Source organism: Labeo rohita, chromosome 16 (assembly GCF_022985175.1).
Source record: "Labeo rohita strain BAU-BD-2019 chromosome 16, IGBB_LRoh.1.0, whole genome shotgun sequence".
NCBI lineage: Eukaryota > Metazoa > Chordata > Actinopteri > Cypriniformes > Cyprinidae > Labeo > Labeo rohita.
This window is the reverse complement of record NC_066884.1, coordinates 22956496-22974221: the sequence shown is the minus strand read 5'-3', so window position 1 is coordinate 22974221 and position 17726 is coordinate 22956496. Positions and strand designations below refer to the sequence as shown.

The window sequence follows — 17726 nt, the reverse complement described above, 5'->3', positions numbered from 1 at the left end:
AATAGTTACCTTTTAACCATTTTTGAATTTTCTGGGTCAAAGGGGTAAATATTGGTCACAGAGCTGATTACTCACTAAAAACTTCCACAGTTCATGTATTCTAAAAATTCTTATTTTTAGTGTAACAAATTGGTTCAACGTTTTTGTAATGTTGCCGTTAATTTTTGTACTATGAATTTTTTTCTCATCCAATATTTTGAGGACACACTGCCTCACTCGGAAGAAAAGCTTCTGATTTTAAAATAGGTAAGTTATTTTGAATTGTAATATTTTTGAAAAACAATATATTTGATCAGATAAATGCAGCTTTGGTGAGCATGAGACATTCAAAAGTGAATGTTACGTGTTTGTGTTGTAGATTGCAAAAAGCGAACTGACAAAATGATAAATGGAGACAACAGTAAAATTAGGTCTGAAACATTTATTAGAATATTTCTGTCTTATACTTTATACCAAATGACATTGTTATTACATATGAGCACCTTCAGGATAGGCCACTCAGAGAGACTCTCTTTGCGGGACAGGAAAACATCAGGACAACCACATTCATGGAAAGTAGTTTTACTTGAATTAAAAGCACACTGAGGTTGATTGACTTCATCCTAGATTTTTGACACTGTGAAGATGAGAATGTTGGTAAACATTATTCAAGTAAAGGCGTGGGCTCTAAGCCCCATGATGGTTCTCATTACAGTCCTGTAGTTCACTACACTAGTGTGAGGGTTTGTAACACACTCAGGTTGCACATTTCAGTGGAATAAAACTCTTGAGTGTTTTGTCAATCTGTCCCTTTATAATAATACAAAAAACATCAAAAATGAGACAACAGCAACAAAACCACAACAACACTTTCTAAAGAAGAGCAGGATTTGGGAGCAGACCTAAGCCTTAGGGTTTAGGTAAGATGATGGTTTCATATCTTTATGCTTTTGCATTAATAATGTCGATAAACTCTGGTTTCAAGGAAGCGCCGCCCACCAGGAAGCCGTCCACGTCTTTCTGAGAAGCAAGCTCCTTGCAGGTCCCTCCAGTGACAGATCCTAAAAAATGGTGGAGCATAAAATACATTTCATTTTTATATATAAAGAGCAGCACACAAATATTTGAATTGTTGATGATATTTGGATCTGCTGTTGATTGGAAAACGTCTCTAAATCTTTAGAAAAGTCAAGCAAATTCCTTCCTAAGAGCTCCAATGTAAGCAACTTCACCAGTTGTTTACAGCAATAAACTACTCAGGTATCACATTGGAGTGTATGTATTATGAATGCATGAGCCATTAAATTAGATGCCTGATTTGCATACACATAATGCCTTTCAGGTTTACATGTGTTTCAGTCACCACCAGTGAGGTATCTACTCAAAGCCATAGGAGATGTTGACTGAACCATCGCTACTCAGAAATTGTCTCTTTAGTGTTTGTCTAGTAGATTACTTTTGAAAGGTTGAAAACAGAAAAATGTATGTCCTAAAACTATTCTAATTGAAGTCTTAAAAGTTTTTTGGAACAGTGTGGGTAGTGGATCAGGATTGAAAGCATTAGATGTGCCCATAATGCCTTGTACAACACTTTCACAACCATCAGTTTGTACAAACGTTACTGTACTTTTTTCGTTTCAGTCACCATGAGTGAGATACTCACTGAAAATGATGGGAGAGGTTCACTGCACAAAAACTAGACTAAAAATTTGCTCTTTTAGTATTTGTCTAGCAGGTTTTCTTTAAAAAGAAACCCATTCATAACTGTTAAAAAGAAAGTCTTTTGTGTTTAAGTGATTTAAAAGCTAAAAGTTCATATATTATCCACCTTGCTTTTTCTATTTGTAAATGTAGTGTTTAGCTTCCAGTGTCATTTGCTTCCAGCTATTTTTAGCTGTACAAAACAGTTCATTTTGCTGCTTGATGCTGCAAACTGGTGTGTCTTACCATATTATTTCAGTGTATTATCTTAATTACGAACACACTGTTTTGTAGTGCAAAACAGTTTTGCGGTTTACTATGCTTTGTTATTCTTCTTCTTCTTGTTTCCCTACGGCGGCTTATAAACCGAAAGTCTCGCAGTCGCAGAAAATGGCTTACTTCCGCATTGAAAAATAAGGTGGATAACAAAGTTGTGTTTCTGTTTACAGGCTTTTTTGAAATGCTTGGTTCTAATTGCATCCAACAGTCTGATGCAGCGTTCAAATTGAGGGGGGGACCTCCCATAAGCATTACAGGACCCCCCATAACACCCCAAAAAAAAAAAAAAAAAATATATATATATATATATATATATATATATATATATATATATATATATATATATATATATATATATATATATATATGCATGGGGGGTGTCCCCTGGTTTTTCAATAAAACTATAATACTTCAAACATGAAACTTGTAAAAATGAAACTTAAACGAAACAATTCGATTCGCAATGACTCGCTTATTAACAGTGACTTACTGCCACCTACTGGTGATTTTAATTTACAATAAGTACATTTTCATTTGTTTTTAATAATTTCAAAAATCAGCATTCAACATTTTAGGATTAAAATATAAAAACATTATTCATGCATTTGTAACTGCAGGTTAAATGCATTTACGTCCTGGATTAAACAGTGCCCATAAAAGGTAAATCTCACTTTAAACTTGTTGGAAAAAGTTCATTTCAGTCACTGCCATGAACTGACCACACTGAATTTGAATAATATCCAAAACTTTAGGAGTCAACTGTCCATGGCAGCCTTGCAGTGCAAAATTTAGCCTGATTATGAAAATTTCAGAAAATATTGAGATATCATTTTTTTGTCAATATCGCACACTCGATTAGAATTCGATTTTCTCAATGATGACAAGGACAAGACAAAAACATGAATCATATTTATATAAGGTTTTATTTTTTTGTATTTATTTCTATGGTGATGGTGGTGGTGGGGGACCCCCCAAGAGCTTTGACACAATTCGAACACTGGTCTGATGTTCCTTAATATTCACCATCGACCAATCTCCCTTGCTAGTTTGTCTTTTGTATCATACTACAGTCTCACTCTCTAGTTTCATACAAACAATACATTGAATGTATTGCAATTGACGTGAGGACCGTAAAATTGTTGCAGTGTTTACCTTGTTGGCTGATAGTTATATATAGATATTCATATAAATAAATGCTCAGTTACCACGAATGAGATGCTCACTCGCAATGATAGGAGAGGTTTACCACACAACTAACAATTAGAAATTTGCTCTTTTAGTATTTGTCTAGTAGGCTTCCTTTAAAAGGAAGTCCTTTCAAAGCTGTTAAAAAAAGATCTTGAAATATTTTAAAAGCATAGACTTGACAATTTATATTATTGTAGCTCTACATGTAGTGTTACTTTACTCTGTTGAATATGCACCAACATAAACACAGCATACTCACAGTGATGGGAGAGGTTCACTGAATGATAATTAAATGAAAATATGCTCTTTTAGTATTTGTCCAGTAGGTTTCCTATAAAAGGAAGCCCATTCAGATTTTTTTAAAAACAGACGCTTGCCATATTTTAAAAGCTTGAGCTTAATGTTTTGTATTGAAATAACATAGCTCTATAAGTTGTGTTATTTTGTGATTGTTTACATGACGTTGAAAACATGATTGTCTAGAAACCATATGTCTGATTAGTAGTGGGTGACATAATTGGATAATGTTTCAATTTGCGTAATAATACACTTCACATGTTAAACTTCTGTTGACCTTAAGTCTGTTTCAGTCACCATGAGTGAGATACTTACTTAAATTAATGGGTTGGATTCACTACACAGGGGTTAACTTAGAAATTCACTCTTTTAGTATTTGTCCAGTAGGTTTCCTTTAAAAGGAAACCCTTTCATGACTGTTACAAAAATGAAAGAATTTATATTGAAATAGCTTTTTATAACAGAAAATGAATATTTATTTTAAACAATTCTAAGTTCCACAAACATCTACTGTTGGTGCTAATAATCTTGTGGGCAATGTCGACATACTGTGCCGTTGTGCTACGGGTGTCTCGAGTTCAAATCTTGGCTCGAGGACCTTTCCCAATCCCACCCCCTTCTCTTTCTCCCACTTCGCTTCCTGTCAGCTAATGATCTGTCCTATCACAATAAAGGCAAAAGGCCCCCCCCAAATCTTAGCAATAGCCAACAATACATTGTATGGGTCAAAATTATCAATTTTTCTTTTATGCCACAAAAATCATGTTCCATCAAGATATTTTGTAAATTTCTTACTGTAAATGTATTAGAACTAATTTTTGATTAGTAACATGCATTGCTAAGATGCATGATTCTAATGTATTCAGCAGTCAGATGTTTTTTAATAATCAACATCGTGCATATGGCTTACTAGTTTCAAGTCTTTAGTATCATACAACAGTCTCACTAGTTCATACAAACGCAGTTGCTGCCAGCTTGTCTCAATGATCAATTATATTGAAAATGACTTCAGACTTCATACTGTAATACTGCTGCAGTATTTGTCATGCTGGCCAATAGATTTCAATATGACAATAATTGCTTCAGTCACCATGAATGAGATACTCACTCACACTGATATGAGAGGTTTACCACACAATTACAAATTAGAGATTTTCTCTTTTAGTGTTTGTTGGTTTATTTTAAAAGGAAGTCCTACAGAAATATGTTTTGGAATAATTCAAAAGCATTGAGCTTGACCCTATAGGGTAAAATTATATTAGAGTTCTACATGTGGTGATATTTTAATCTATTGTTTATGTGCTAACTTAAACACAGTATACCTGACTAGTTACAGGTGACATCACTAGGGCTGTGTTCAAGTTTGCATAATAGTGCACATCATGTTTAACTTCCATTTGCATTGTTTGCTTTACTTACCATGAGTAAGATACTTACTCACAGTGATGGGAGAGGTTCACTAAACATAAATGAGTTGAAAATTTAGTCTTTTAGTATTTGTCTAGTAGATTAACAAAAAAAAAAAAAAAAACAACAACAACAAAACTCTTATTCAACCTTGCTGAAAGAAAGATTTCTTACCATATTATCATAACTTGTGTTGTATCAAAATAACATTATAGCTCAAGTTGTGTTATTTTGTGATTGTTTATGTGACACTGAAAACACGCTTGTCCAGAAACCTGTCCTGATTAGTAATGGGTGACGCCATTGGGGAATGGTTGAATTTGCATAATAATACATTCACATGTTAAACTTCCACTGACCTTAGGTCCGTTTCAGTCACCATGAGTGAGATACTCACTTAAAGTGATGGGTGGGATTCACTACACAAGAGCAATTGGAAATTCACTCTTTTAGTATTTGTCTAGTAGGTTTCCTTTAAAATGAAACCCCTTTATTTGGTTTAAAAAAAGAAAAAGATCTTTGCTTAGAACAACTATCATTTAAACACATTAGTACTTAGTTACAGTATTTATTGTTTGTAGAAAACAATGATGGGTGCTTTGGAAGCAATCTTTAAAACCTTTGCAAATCATTTGTTTTGAAGTGTGCTAAAGTCACATGAGGCTTTGTTACATCATAACGGTTCTGAAACGTTTTGAAATTTTAATAGTTACCCAATAGGGGTGGACTCTGTGAACCCATGAACCAGTGTTTATAGTTTTTAACTAATCTCAGATGAGTTTTATAAAATTGTACACATTTTAATATGTATAAATGTATAATAAAAAAGGAAAAGTAGTACTTAAAGGAGAAGTCCACTTCCAAAACAAAGATTCACAGATAATGTACTCACCCCCTTGTCATCCAAGATGTTCATGTCTTTCTTTCTTCAATCGTAAAGAAATTGTTTTTTGAGGAACACATTTCAGGATTTTTCTCCATATAATGGACTGATATGGTGCCCCAAGTTTGAACTTCCAAAATGCAGTTTAAATGCAGCTTCAAACGATCCCAAATGCAGTTGTAAATGATTCCAGCTGAGGAAGAAGGGTCTTATCTAGTGAAGCAGTCAGTTATTTTAACGCTTGTCTTATCTTACTCTCCCTGAACTCTGTGCATTCTGACTCAAGACAGTTAGGGTATGTCGAAAAACTCTGATTGTATTTTCTCCCTCAACTTCAAAAATCATTTCAAAATCATCCTACATCACTGCAGAAGTACCGACCCAGTCTTTGCAAAGTGAACATGCAAAGAAGATCAAACACCCTCAACAAAAAAGGTAAAACAGCGATATAGGGTGATTTTTAAGTTGAAGGAGAACATGAGATGGGAGTTTTTCGACATACCCTAACTGTCATGAACCAGAAAAAAAAAACAGTTCAGGCAGAGTAAGACAAGACGAGCGTTTGACATTAAAAAAAGTATATAAATTGTATTATTTTTATGAAAATAACCGATCATTACGCTAGATAAGACCCTTCTTTCTCGGCTGGGACAACAACCGCATTTGTGATCGTTTGAAGCTGCATTTAAACTGCATTTTGGAAGTTCAAACTTGGGGCACCATATCAGTCCATTATATGGAGAAAAATGCTGAAATTTCTTTACGACTGAAGAAAGACATGAACATCTTGGATGACAAGGGGGTGAGTACATTATATGTGAATCTTTGTTTTGGAAGTGGACTTCTTTAAAACGATTTACAGGTGAATTTTGTCTAGGTGTATTTTCATATGTTTAATGAGGCTCAGAGGTGGCATGACTGCAATCAAAATCTTTGTTTTGGAAGTGGACTTCTTTGATGTGTGTTTATGTAGTTGTGTGGTATGGCTATAATAAATCTATACATAATGTTTTTATATAAACATACTGTAGCTAATATAGACAAGCATGAATGGTAAATCTTCCCAAAGCAACCATACAGTAATCACTGGCTTGCCAGTGTTTACAGTAACACACAAAACTAACACTAGCATGTGTATGCAAATTCTTAATTTCTATACATTTTTACACGTTCCTTATTTTGAATAAGCATCAGGTGGGCAGTGACAACATTAAAAGAGGTGTGTCTAAATGCGTATTCGCACAATGCCTTTCAAAAGTAAGTTTTAGATACTTATGCAATTGTTACCAATTTGATTTAACTTGTTTAGCCAATATATAATTTAATCAAGCAAAATTTGGTTAAGTTAGAAAAATGTTTACTTAGTTTAGTTACCATGACTGATGTACCTACTGAAAGTGATGAGAGACTTTACTAACGGTGTGCTATTAGAAAATTGCTGTTTTAGTATTTGTCCAGCAGGTTTTCTTTAAAAACAAGCTATGCAATAAATATGTGCATTTTTAAAACTGTGAAAAAAACTGACCTCCATAAATGATCCTGACAGAGTTAGCAACAGCCTCTGAGACGTTAGCTTTCACCCACTGCCTGAGTTTGTCATGCACCTCCTGAGCCTGTAAGAATGATAGACACAGATTGTTTCACTGAGAGATATGAAACTTGGGAACATGTTTAAAAAGCCATGTTTTAGTTCAGACGGCTCGTCTCTACCTGCTGGGGTGATGCGGTTTTTCCAGTGCCGATGGCCCACACAGGCTCATAAGCAAGGACCACTTTGCTCCAGTCCTTCACGTTATCTAAAAGAGATGATACAGTCTTATATCAAATACAACAAATGTTTAATTAATATATACACATATAGGCTTCACTAAATTGAAAGCTACCTGCAATGAACTTGGTCTGTTCAAAAACAACTTTCTCTGTGATTCCGGCCTCTCTCTCATCCAGCTTCTCACCAATACAGGCGATCACCCCCAAACCGCTCTCAAGAGCATGAGCGACCTTCTGGCCAATCAACTATTAAGAAAAATAAATCCAAAAAGTGAGAACAGAGAAAGCATGATTTATTAAGAGAAATAGTGACTGATGATCATTATGTAATACTGTTATATGCGTTTATACCCAAACATGCGTTTTATTTTTAAACTTGCCAAATTTGCATAACCCTAGTCGTTTTGATATTTTATTCACTTAAGTAATAACATTAAATCACAATAATGTCTTTGTAATTTTCCTGTTAAAATGATGTTACCACAATAAATCTACTAAAAATGATAAGAAATCAACCTCAAACCTCAATAGTGCTACTTCTATCTCATGTTTGTTCATAAACTGTGGCAGCATTGGGCTGCATACCCATCATGGGTTTCAGTTGGGTCAAATGGTGTACTAATGCAAGACTGAGTCACCACCAGTGAGGTACCCTTTCAAAATAATGGAAGAGGTTCACTGCATAATTTTTAACTGAAAATTTGTTCTTTTAGTATTTGTCTAGTAGGTTTCTTTTAAAAGGAAGCCCTTTCAAGACTGTTAAAAAAAAAGATATGCTGAAATATTTTTTTAGAATTAGAATTTATTTTTTAATTCTAAAACATATATGATAAAATATTGTCATAGTTTTATGTGTGGTGTTATGTTATCTCTTTGCTTATATAAACATGCTTGTCCAAAAACAGCATCCCTAATTAGCAGCGACATTACTGGGGATGTGTTCAAATTTGCATAATGCATTTTACGTATTAAACTTCTATACACCGTAGAGTTACTTCAGTTACCATAAGTGAGACACTCACTGAAAATGATGGGTGTGATTCACTGTGTAAGGTTTAGTGGAAAATTTGCTCTTTTAGTATTTGTCCAGTAGGTTTCTTTTAAAAGGAAGCCCTTTCAAAACTGTTAAAAAAAAGACATGCAGAAATACTTCTGTTTAATTTGATAATGTATGACAAAATATTATCATAGCTCTATGTGTGGTGTTATTTTATTTTCTTTGCTTATGTAAATATGTTTGTCCAAAAACAGCATCCCTAATTAGCAGCGACATTATTGGGGGTGTGTTCAAATTTGCATAATGCATTTTACGTAATAAACTTCTATGCACCGTAGACTTACTTCAGTTACCATGAGTGAGACACTCACTCAAAAGGATGGGTGTGATTCACTGTGCATGGCTTAGCGGAAAATTTGCTCTTTTTGTATTTGTCCAGTAGGTTTCCTTTAAAAGGAAGCCCTTTCAAAACTGTTAAAAAAAGATATGCTAACATTTTTGTTTAATTTTTATCTTGGTAATATAAGACAAAAAAATTGTTATAGCTTTATGTGGAGTTATTTTATCTCTTTATGTATTAATGCTTGTCCAAAAACAGCATGTTTACAAGCAATGACATTATTGGGGATGTGTTCAAATTTGCATAATACATTTACATGTTATGTTCTATACACCTTAGATTTACTTCAGTTACCATGAGTGAGATACTCACTCAAAAGGATGGGTGGTATTCACTGCAAAAGACTTAGTTGAAAATTTGCTCTTTTTGTATTTGTCCAGTAGGTTTTCTTTGAAAAGAAGCCCTTTCAACTCTGTTAAAAAAAGATATGCTGAAATACTTCTGTTTAGTTTGATAATGTATGACAAAATATTGTTATAGCTTTATGTGTGGTGTTATGTTACCTCTTTGCTTACATAAACATGCTTGTCCAAAAACAGCATCCCTAATTAGCAGCGACATTACTGGGGATGTGTTCAAATTTGCATAATGCATTTTACGTATTAACCTTCTATACACCGTAGACTTACTTGAGTTACCATAAGTGAGACACTCACTCAAAAGGATGGGTGTGATTCACTGTGTATGGCTTAGTGGAGAATTTGCTCTTTTAGTATTTGTCCAGTAAGTTTCCTTTAAAAGGAAGCCATTTCAAAACTGTTAAAAAAAAGATATGCAGAAATACTTCTGTTTAATTTGATAATGTATGACAAAATATTGTCATAGTTTTATGTGTGGTGTTATGTTATCTCTTTGCTTATGTAAACATGCTTGTCCAAAAACTGCATGCCTAATTAGCAATGACATTATTGGAGATGTGTTCAAATTTGCATAATGCATTTTACATACTAAATTTCTATACACCTTACACTTACTTCAGTTACCATGAGTGAGATACTCACTCAAAATGATGGGTGTGATTCACTGCATATGACATAGTGGAAAATTTGCTCTTTTAGTATTTGTCTAGTAGGTTTTCTTTAAAAGAAAGCCTTTTCAAAACTGTTAAAAAAAAAGATATGCCAACATTTTTGTTTAATTTTTATCTTGACAATTTATGACAAAAAAAAATTGTCATAGCTTTATGTGTGGTGTTATTTTATCTCTTTGCTTATGTAATAATGCTTGTCCAAAAACAGCATGCCTATAAGCAATGACACTATTGGGGATGTGTTCAAATTTGCACAATACATTTTACATGTTAAATTTCTATACACCTTAGATTTACTTCAGTTACCATGAGTGAGATACTCACTCAAAAGGAGGGGTGGTATTCACTGCAAAAGACTTAGTTGAAAATTTGCTCTTTTAGTATTTGTCCAGTAGGTTTCCTTTAAAAGGAAGCCCTTTCAACTCTGTTAAAAGAAGATATGCTAACATTTTTGTTTAATTTTTATCTTGGTAATTTGAGACAAAAAATTGTCATAGCTTTATGTGGAGTTATTTTATCTCTTTATGTATTAATGCTTGTCCAAAAACAGCATGCTTACAAGCAATGACATTATTGGGGATGTGTTCAAATTTGCATAATACATTTACATGTTATGTTCTATACACCTTAGATTTACTTCAGTTACCATGAGTGAGATACTCACTCAAAATGATGGGTGGTATTCACTGCAAAAGACTTAGTTGAAAATTTGCTCTTTTGGTATTTGTCCAGTAGGTTTCCTTTAAAAGGAAGCCCTTTCAAAACTGTTAAAAAAAAGATATGCTGAAATACTTCCGTTTAGTTTGATAATGTATGACAAAATATTGTCATAGCTTTATGTGTGGTGTTATGTTATCTCTTTGCTTATGTAAACATGCTTGTCCAAAAACAGCATCCCTAATTAGCAGCTACATTATTGGGGATGTGTTCAAATTTGCATAATGCATTTTACGTATTAAACTTCTATACACCGTAGACTTACTTCAGTTACCATAAGTGAGATTTTTAACACCGCACACAAAAAAATTGTCTGTTTTATGTGCGGTGTTATTTTATCTCTTTGCTTATGTAAACATGTTTGTCCAAAAACAGCATGCCTATATGCAATGGCATTATTGGGGATGTGTTCAAATTTGCATAATACGTTTTACATGTTAAATTTCTATACACCTTCGATTTACTTCAGTTACCATAAGTGAGATACTCACTCAAAAGGAGGGGTGGTATTCGCTGCAAAAGGTTTAACTGAAAAATTGCTCTTTTGGTATTTGTCCAGTAGGTTTCCTTTAAAAGGAAGCCCTTTCAAAACTGTTGAAAAAAGATATGCTAACGTTTTTGATTAATTTTTAACTTGATAATTTATGACAAAATAGTGTCATGGCTTTATGTGTGGTGTTATTTTATCTTTTTTCTTATGTAAACATGCTTGTCCAAAAACAGCATGCCTATTTTGCAACGACATTATTGGGGATGTGTTCAAATTTGCATAATACATTTTATGTTAAACTTCTATGCACCGTAGAGTTACTTCAGTTACCATGAGTGAGATACTCACTCAAAAGGATGGGTGGAATTCACTGCAAAAAGCTTAATTGAAAATTTCAGTTTTTAGTAATATTACAGATAATGTGTCTAAAAATTTTGGTTTTAGAATAGATTGGCTTTAGAAAGATTGATGATGCAACTACAAGCACTCAGTATGCAGTTGATAATTTACATGCACAGAACAGTACAACTGCTGTAAATCAATCTACACACTAGAGGGCAGTAAAACAGTTTCAGTGTAACTTTTTCCAGGGTCAACACATTATACAGACATTAAGCATATTGAAATAATGAATGCATGATTAAATTAACTTAATATGTTTTTAAATAATGAAATGTGTGAAAAAAATTAAAATCTTAAAACATAAAACACAGAGGACTATATTCAGTCTACAACAGCTGCTTATTTATTCTATAATGAAATTTTCGTCTAATGCATAAAGTTACCTCATCACTCTCTCCAAACACATGGCGTCTCTCAGAGTGTCCCAGAATAACCCAGTTTACGCCACAGTCCTTAATCATCGCAGGGCTGAAAGAATAAGACAAATTATTTATAGCGATATTTATGAGTAAAAATGTGAATTAATTGAAATAAATATATTTTAATTACTTATTTGTTTATATGTTACTATTTTTCAGGACTGTAAATTGGTTGACATGTACCTGATCTCTCCAGTGAAGGCTCCCTTTGCAACCTTGTAGCAGTTCTGTGCAGCCACATCAATGTTAGGATTCAGCTTGGACCTGGCATAGTCAAGGTAGATGGATGGAGCACCACACACAACCTCTGTGAAACAAAATAAATAAACATGTTAAACCACCACAGGAAAAATCACTGTGAATTGTACTCACTGCAGTGTTTCTTTAACGAGACAGACCACCCAAGCAAAGCCCTGCATGCATGTCATTAAGAAGATATTTAAGCATTCAGACTGCTGACAGGACATTTTGATTGAGAACAATGCAAGATAGACATAATTTTGTGAATATATGTCAAAAAAGGAACTTCTAACATTCTAGTATTATTTGAAAAGCAGCAAAAGAAGTATAGACAAATGGATAATTATTTTAATATTTTAATTTTTTTTTTTTTTTTGTTGAGAAAAACTTTTATATTATTTCAAGATATTTCAAGATGAATGGTCTGAAGCAAAATATGTTAAAATGTATCAAATCTGACACAACATCCTTTTGAGCAACATAAATTTGTTCATCTTCCAATCATCATTGAACTGCATGTGTCTTACTAAGACAAAATACCAGGAGATATTAGGTTACAGCTGATATGTCTGTTATACTAATATAAAAATCAGATTTACAGTACAGTCTCTCAGATCTCATCTTACATTTTGGCCATACAAACAACATCTGCTATGTTTTTACCTCTTCACATGTGAACAATATGATACAAAACAGAGTTCAATAAGCTATTCCATTACAAAAACACACCTGACTATTATTACATGTCACTTCTTATTTTAGGGTTAAAATAAGTTTGAAGGCGTTGCTGTATTACCACTGGAGGTGGCATTTATACTGTAAAATTATCTTGGGTCAGCCTAATTTAAACTCACTGTAAAGGGCACACATTTCTGGCACTTCATCCCCCTTGATAAAAGGTCAAAGGAAAAGTTTCTCATATGACAGCATACTGCAGAGGCCATGAAGTAAAGTAAAAAGGCAAAAGCCAATCCGAGATTTCACAGTCTGACCCATGACCTTTGCGCGTTAAGCGCTTCTCTCGGGTTTCAACACTTGAGTGAAACACCGTGATTTTTGGAGTTGACCGACTCAAAGTCCACTGCTGTGCTATTGACAGATCAACCTGTCTGTATTCTCAAATAAAGACGTAGGAAAACTCGGACAGTGATGCAGATTTACGTCACAGTGAATGTAGCAGAAGCCGCGTGGAACGCAATCGCTCAAAAATACGTTCTATCGAACTATCGTTCTTTTTTAAAAAAATATTATTATTTTTAAGATAGCATAAGCTAATACAGCACAGTTTAGTTAATAAACCGAGCACATTGATCGTCCTGTCATTTGATTTGACAGGCCTTGAACACGCACACTGTGACTACGTGCTGGAAATCACACAGGCGTTTCAAGCTTTAACCCTTGAATCACGACACAGGAAGAGCATCATTCATTCATTCACAAAACACGAAAGTCGACTCGTTTGTAAAGCGAATATAGCTTTATATCCACTCTGCATTGATGAAAGAAACTGCTTCACATGTTAGGACACAATTTGTGCTGGACACTTCTTTCTGGTTACTGATTAATCTAGGTGGTTACGACACTAATTTACACTGAGCTGATAAATACAACGAGAAAGAGCCTCTAAACGATGAGTTTAAACGCGAAGCGACCTGTCAAAAGTCCCGCGTGAATGTCATCTCAGGGTCAATGCAGTGAGCTGCACAGTCCCTGAAAGGCCTGTGTTTGCTAGTGCCAAGTGATGAGGAAACGGAATGAAATACGCACCGGTGTCTGGGTTGAGTTTGGCGTTATTCAGTGTATTGGCGAGCTCTGCAATGCTCTTCTTGTCGCCGTTCAATTTCCAGTTGCCACCGACGAAAAACTTCCTACCAGTCATGGTTGCAAAGAGTTGCTTTCACCAGAAATTACTTGGCGTGGGAAACACACGGACAACCTCCGATTGAAGAGACAACGAGGAAATGCAGTAGGTTGAGTTTATATACGGCTGGCTTGTAAGCTCCGCCCCCCGGTGCTTGCTATTGGCTCAAGACAGCACGCCTGCGAAAATAAATGTCCTTTGATCTTCATGGTGAAATTCACAACGGTTCATTTCTATTTTTTTAAGGATCACATAATGCTCAACTCTCAGCTGTGTTTTGTTATTGCTTTATTCATTTTTTTTCACTTATGATGTTATGCTACTTCTATTACTTCTGTTTGCACTGCTCCCCTCAGGCAGACACTACAGATCCCTGAGCACTAAAACATCTAGGCTTAAAAACATTTTTTCCCCCCATGCCATCTCCAGCGTAAACATCTAAAACATGAATCATTACCTGTGTTCTACAATTCATTTCTATAATGTTTCTTTCATATTATTATGTAAATACATGCGCATCTCTTTATTTATACAGCTGTATATAGAGTAAATAATGCACAAATCTGTACATAAAACTTCTGTTACAAATTCATACACATTTATTATTTATTTAAATATTTTTCTGTTCTCATGTTTCATATGTATGTATGTATGTACCAGGAGCACTTTAAAAAACCATAACAAATTAACCACACAGCGAATAAAGCTGATTCTGATTCCGATTATGTACATTATATATATATATATATATATATATATATATATATATTTTTAAACAAGAAAGATATTTGTCAATATTTGTAAACATTTTAGTGTCTTCATTTACCTTTTATTGTTATTTCTATCTTTAAATTGTATTTATTTATTTATTTATTGTATGATTATCATAATGTACCCCTGGGTGTATCTGTAAATTTTAAAAAAAATAGTAAAAATATAATATTTAACTGCTTTCTGTAATATGCTGCGGTGTGTATATATATATATATATATATATATATATATATATATATATATTTTTTTAAAACAAGAAAGATATTTGTCAATATTTGTAAACATTTTAGTGTCTTCATTTACCTTTTATCGTTATTTCTATCTTTAAATTGTATTTATTTATTTATTTATTGTATGATTATCATGATGTACCCCTGGGTGTATCTGTAAATTAAAAAAAAAAAATAGTAAAAATATAATATTTAACTGCTTTCTGTAATATGCTGCGGTGTGTTTAGCAGAAATGAAAGAGAATCACGTTCACACTGACTGGCAATTCTGAATATTTTTAAACAATTTTTCTTTCATAACTGCACAGTTGCATTAATCTATAACTTGAAACACCCAAGTGAAATAGCACAAACAAATCTGCTATATTTAATAGAGGCCGGTGGAGGGCGACATGAGTTTAGTGGCAGAGATGGTTTTGGAGGTGGGACTACATTTGCATACCCACAATGCTTTTCGCTGTGTCAAATATATAAAGATGTTTTCCATCATTTTTAATTTATTTTAAGAAAAATGTTGCGTGGAATTCACAAATATTTATAAATGAAACAAGTGTTTCAATTTAAATTGCTTTTCTGATTTCTTCTTTTGACTCAAATTTTGTAGTCACCATAATCGATGTGCCTGACGAAAGTAGGGACTACAATAAGTTGCACAGCAGATAGTGGAAATTTGCTCTTTTAGTATTTGTCTAGAAGGTTTTCTTTAAAAGGAAGCCCACCTTTCATTGTTTAAAAAAATAATCATGTTTAGAGATTAATTTGAAATCAGTTTCGTGAAGTAACTTTTGTGACGGAAATGAACCTTATAATGGGGATGCTGAGTAGGCTGTGCATCGATTGCATAATATGCGTAGTTGTTATTGCTGAAGTATTGTTAATAATAATTTGTTGCATTTAATACAATTGTAGTATTGTGTTACATACGTGCAAAATTCTTACAAATAATAAATATCGACACATATGAAAGCAAATAACATAAACGTGAAGGGTTTAGGCGATATACTGCGAGTAATTTAGAGCGTTTAAGGCACTCTTTTTTCAGCTGCTTTAAGGATTGAAATAAAAATGTAAAAACTTTTTTTTAAATACCCAAACTTTAAAAAAAAAAAAAAATGCTAAACTCTGACCTGGAAACGAAACAAACAATTTCTAGGATACAGAGCATGAGCAACAGGATTAGTGCAGAATCATGTTTTTATAGACATGAATGCCAAATTTTACAGTGAGATTCCCGTTTGCTTTAACAAACACTAGAGGGCAGTATTATGATGTTGTTATGTCATTTATATCAAGGCAATCTTCATTGTCAAAATGTCAAAAATCAGAACTTTAGTTTGTTTACAGCAAAAACAATAATAATAAAAACTAAATAAAAGTAAAGGAAAGCCCATAAACAAATACAAAATATTTGTTACAAATGATTCGAAGAATAGATTTTTTTCATTTTTCATATTTCATGCTTCTTTTAATGGGTACACGTAGTGACCTATTTCTATTTAGACCTAAAGCTATTTTTTTTCAATGCCCATTTACAGATTTATGGATAAAGAATTTTTCATACACACTACTAGTAAAATGTTTTTGAACAGTAAGATATTTAATGTTTTTTTTAAAGAAGTCTCTTTTGCGCATCAAGCCTGCATTTATTTGATCCAAAACACAGCAAAAAACAGTACAATTTTGAAATATCTTTACTATTTAAAATAACTGTTTTAAAATGTAAAATGTAATTTTCAGCATCATTACTCCAGTCACATGATCCTTCAGAAATCATTCTAATCTGTTTTGCTGCTCAAAAAACATGTATTATTATTTTTATGTTAAAAACAGCTAAGTAGAATTTTTTTCAGGTGATAAATAGAAAGTTCAGAAAAACAGCATTTATCTGAAATAGAAATCTTTTGTAATGTTATAAATATCTTTATCATCACTTTTGATCAATTTAAAGCATCCTTGTTAAATAAAAGTAATGATTTCTATTACAAATATATATATAAAATATATAAATGCTGATAAATGCTAATTTAAGCTTCTGAATGGTATAGTGAGTAGTGTTACAAAAGCTTTTTTAGATTTCAAATAAATCCTGATCTTGGCCATATGTTTGCATTCTGTCCCAAGTTGCAAAACTTTTGGAATTCTTTCTTTACAATAGTTTCTGATGTCCTAGGGGTCAAATTAGTTGATTGTCCTTTGATTGTAATCTTTGGGGTTCCTTCTCAATGTCAGCCTTTAAGTCGGAAACAGGCTGACATTGTGGCTTTTGCATCTCTTCTTGCCAGACGTAGAATACTGTTGTCTTGGACCTCCTCACAACCCGCCTCTACTTCACCGTGGCGGAAAGATTTGCCCTTCTTTTTAAAACTTGAAAAAATTAAATACAATATCAGAGGTAGGGAAGAAATGTTTTTTGAAAAATGGCAACAATTTATCACATTTTTTAATGATTTAAAAACCTTAGACGTGGATTGAGTGGAGGTGTATATATAGAGAGATATTATTATTTTATGTTATTTATTTATTTATTTATTTTAATTATCATTATTTGTATTTTTTATTTATTTATTTATTTATTTTCTTGTATTTTTTTTTCTTTTCCCTCAGATGTCATTCCTGTTATTTGGGGATTGTTTTGTTGGGGCTGGGTAGGATTGTATATGGT

General features: G+C 33.2%; 1 protein-coding gene and 15 non-coding genes across 16 annotated transcripts; 15 read left to right on the top strand and 1 right to left on the bottom strand.

Moving 5' to 3' along the window:
- Positions 1-401: 401 nt before the first annotated feature.
- On the bottom strand, positions 402-14163 carry tpi1b (triosephosphate isomerase 1b). The gene is made up of 7 exons (XM_051131156.1): positions 13967-14163; positions 12143-12266; positions 11924-12008; positions 7618-7750; positions 7445-7530; positions 7260-7347; positions 402-1040 (listed from the first exon to the last, which is right to left on the bottom strand). Exons 1-7 carry the CDS (start codon positions 14076-14078, stop codon positions 922-924), a joined length of 747 nt encoding a protein of 248 aa, XP_050987113.1. The 5' UTR covers positions 14079-14163; the 3' UTR covers positions 402-921.
- LOC127179195 (U7 small nuclear RNA) lies at positions 1683-1737 on the top strand. Its single transcript, XR_007829495.1, has one exon. It is a non-coding gene; the product is annotated as a U7 small nuclear RNA (small nuclear RNA).
- Positions 3221-3276, top strand: LOC127179200 (U7 small nuclear RNA). The gene has a single exon (XR_007829500.1). It is a non-coding gene; the product is annotated as a U7 small nuclear RNA (small nuclear RNA).
- Positions 3442-3496, top strand: LOC127179193 (U7 small nuclear RNA). Its single transcript, XR_007829493.1, has one exon. It is a non-coding gene; the product is annotated as a U7 small nuclear RNA (small nuclear RNA).
- On the top strand, positions 3799-3854 carry LOC127179201 (U7 small nuclear RNA). Its single transcript, XR_007829501.1, has one exon. It is a non-coding gene; the product is annotated as a U7 small nuclear RNA (small nuclear RNA).
- Positions 5288-5341, top strand: LOC127179202 (U7 small nuclear RNA). Its single transcript, XR_007829502.1, has one exon. It is a non-coding gene; the product is annotated as a U7 small nuclear RNA (small nuclear RNA).
- LOC127179199 (U7 small nuclear RNA) lies at positions 8200-8254 on the top strand. The gene has a single exon (XR_007829499.1). It is a non-coding gene; the product is annotated as a U7 small nuclear RNA (small nuclear RNA).
- Positions 8566-8620, top strand: LOC127179196 (U7 small nuclear RNA). Its single transcript, XR_007829496.1, has one exon. It is a non-coding gene; the product is annotated as a U7 small nuclear RNA (small nuclear RNA).
- LOC127179198 (U7 small nuclear RNA) lies at positions 8912-8966 on the top strand. The gene has a single exon (XR_007829498.1). It is a non-coding gene; the product is annotated as a U7 small nuclear RNA (small nuclear RNA).
- On the top strand, positions 9253-9307 carry LOC127179204 (U7 small nuclear RNA). The gene has a single exon (XR_007829504.1). It is a non-coding gene; the product is annotated as a U7 small nuclear RNA (small nuclear RNA).
- Positions 9597-9651, top strand: LOC127179203 (U7 small nuclear RNA). Its single transcript, XR_007829503.1, has one exon. It is a non-coding gene; the product is annotated as a U7 small nuclear RNA (small nuclear RNA).
- Positions 9942-9996, top strand: LOC127179190 (U7 small nuclear RNA). The gene has a single exon (XR_007829491.1). It is a non-coding gene; the product is annotated as a U7 small nuclear RNA (small nuclear RNA).
- Positions 10295-10349, top strand: LOC127179209 (U7 small nuclear RNA). Its single transcript, XR_007829508.1, has one exon. It is a non-coding gene; the product is annotated as a U7 small nuclear RNA (small nuclear RNA).
- LOC127179194 (U7 small nuclear RNA) lies at positions 10635-10689 on the top strand. The gene has a single exon (XR_007829494.1). It is a non-coding gene; the product is annotated as a U7 small nuclear RNA (small nuclear RNA).
- LOC127179197 (U7 small nuclear RNA) lies at positions 11180-11233 on the top strand. The gene has a single exon (XR_007829497.1). It is a non-coding gene; the product is annotated as a U7 small nuclear RNA (small nuclear RNA).
- A 1566-nt stretch (positions 14164-15729) lies between the features above and the next one.
- On the top strand, positions 15730-15783 carry LOC127179191 (U7 small nuclear RNA). Its single transcript, XR_007829492.1, has one exon. It is a non-coding gene; the product is annotated as a U7 small nuclear RNA (small nuclear RNA).
- The last annotated feature ends 1943 nt before the right edge of the window (positions 15784-17726 follow it).

Coding starts and splice junctions, on each gene's coding strand:
- tpi1b (XM_051131156.1), bottom strand. CDS start 14,078: ATGACTGGTAGGAAGTTTTTCGTCGGTGGCAACTGGAAATTGAACGGC. Junction 12,267..13,966: donor CAAACTCAACCCAGACACCG/GTGCGTATTTCA, acceptor TTTGTTTCACAG/AGGTTGTGTGTGGTGCTCCA. Junction 7,751..11,923: donor TGTTTGGAGAGAGTGATGAG/GTAACTTTATGC, acceptor TTTTCTTAATAG/TTGATTGGCCAGAAGGTCGC.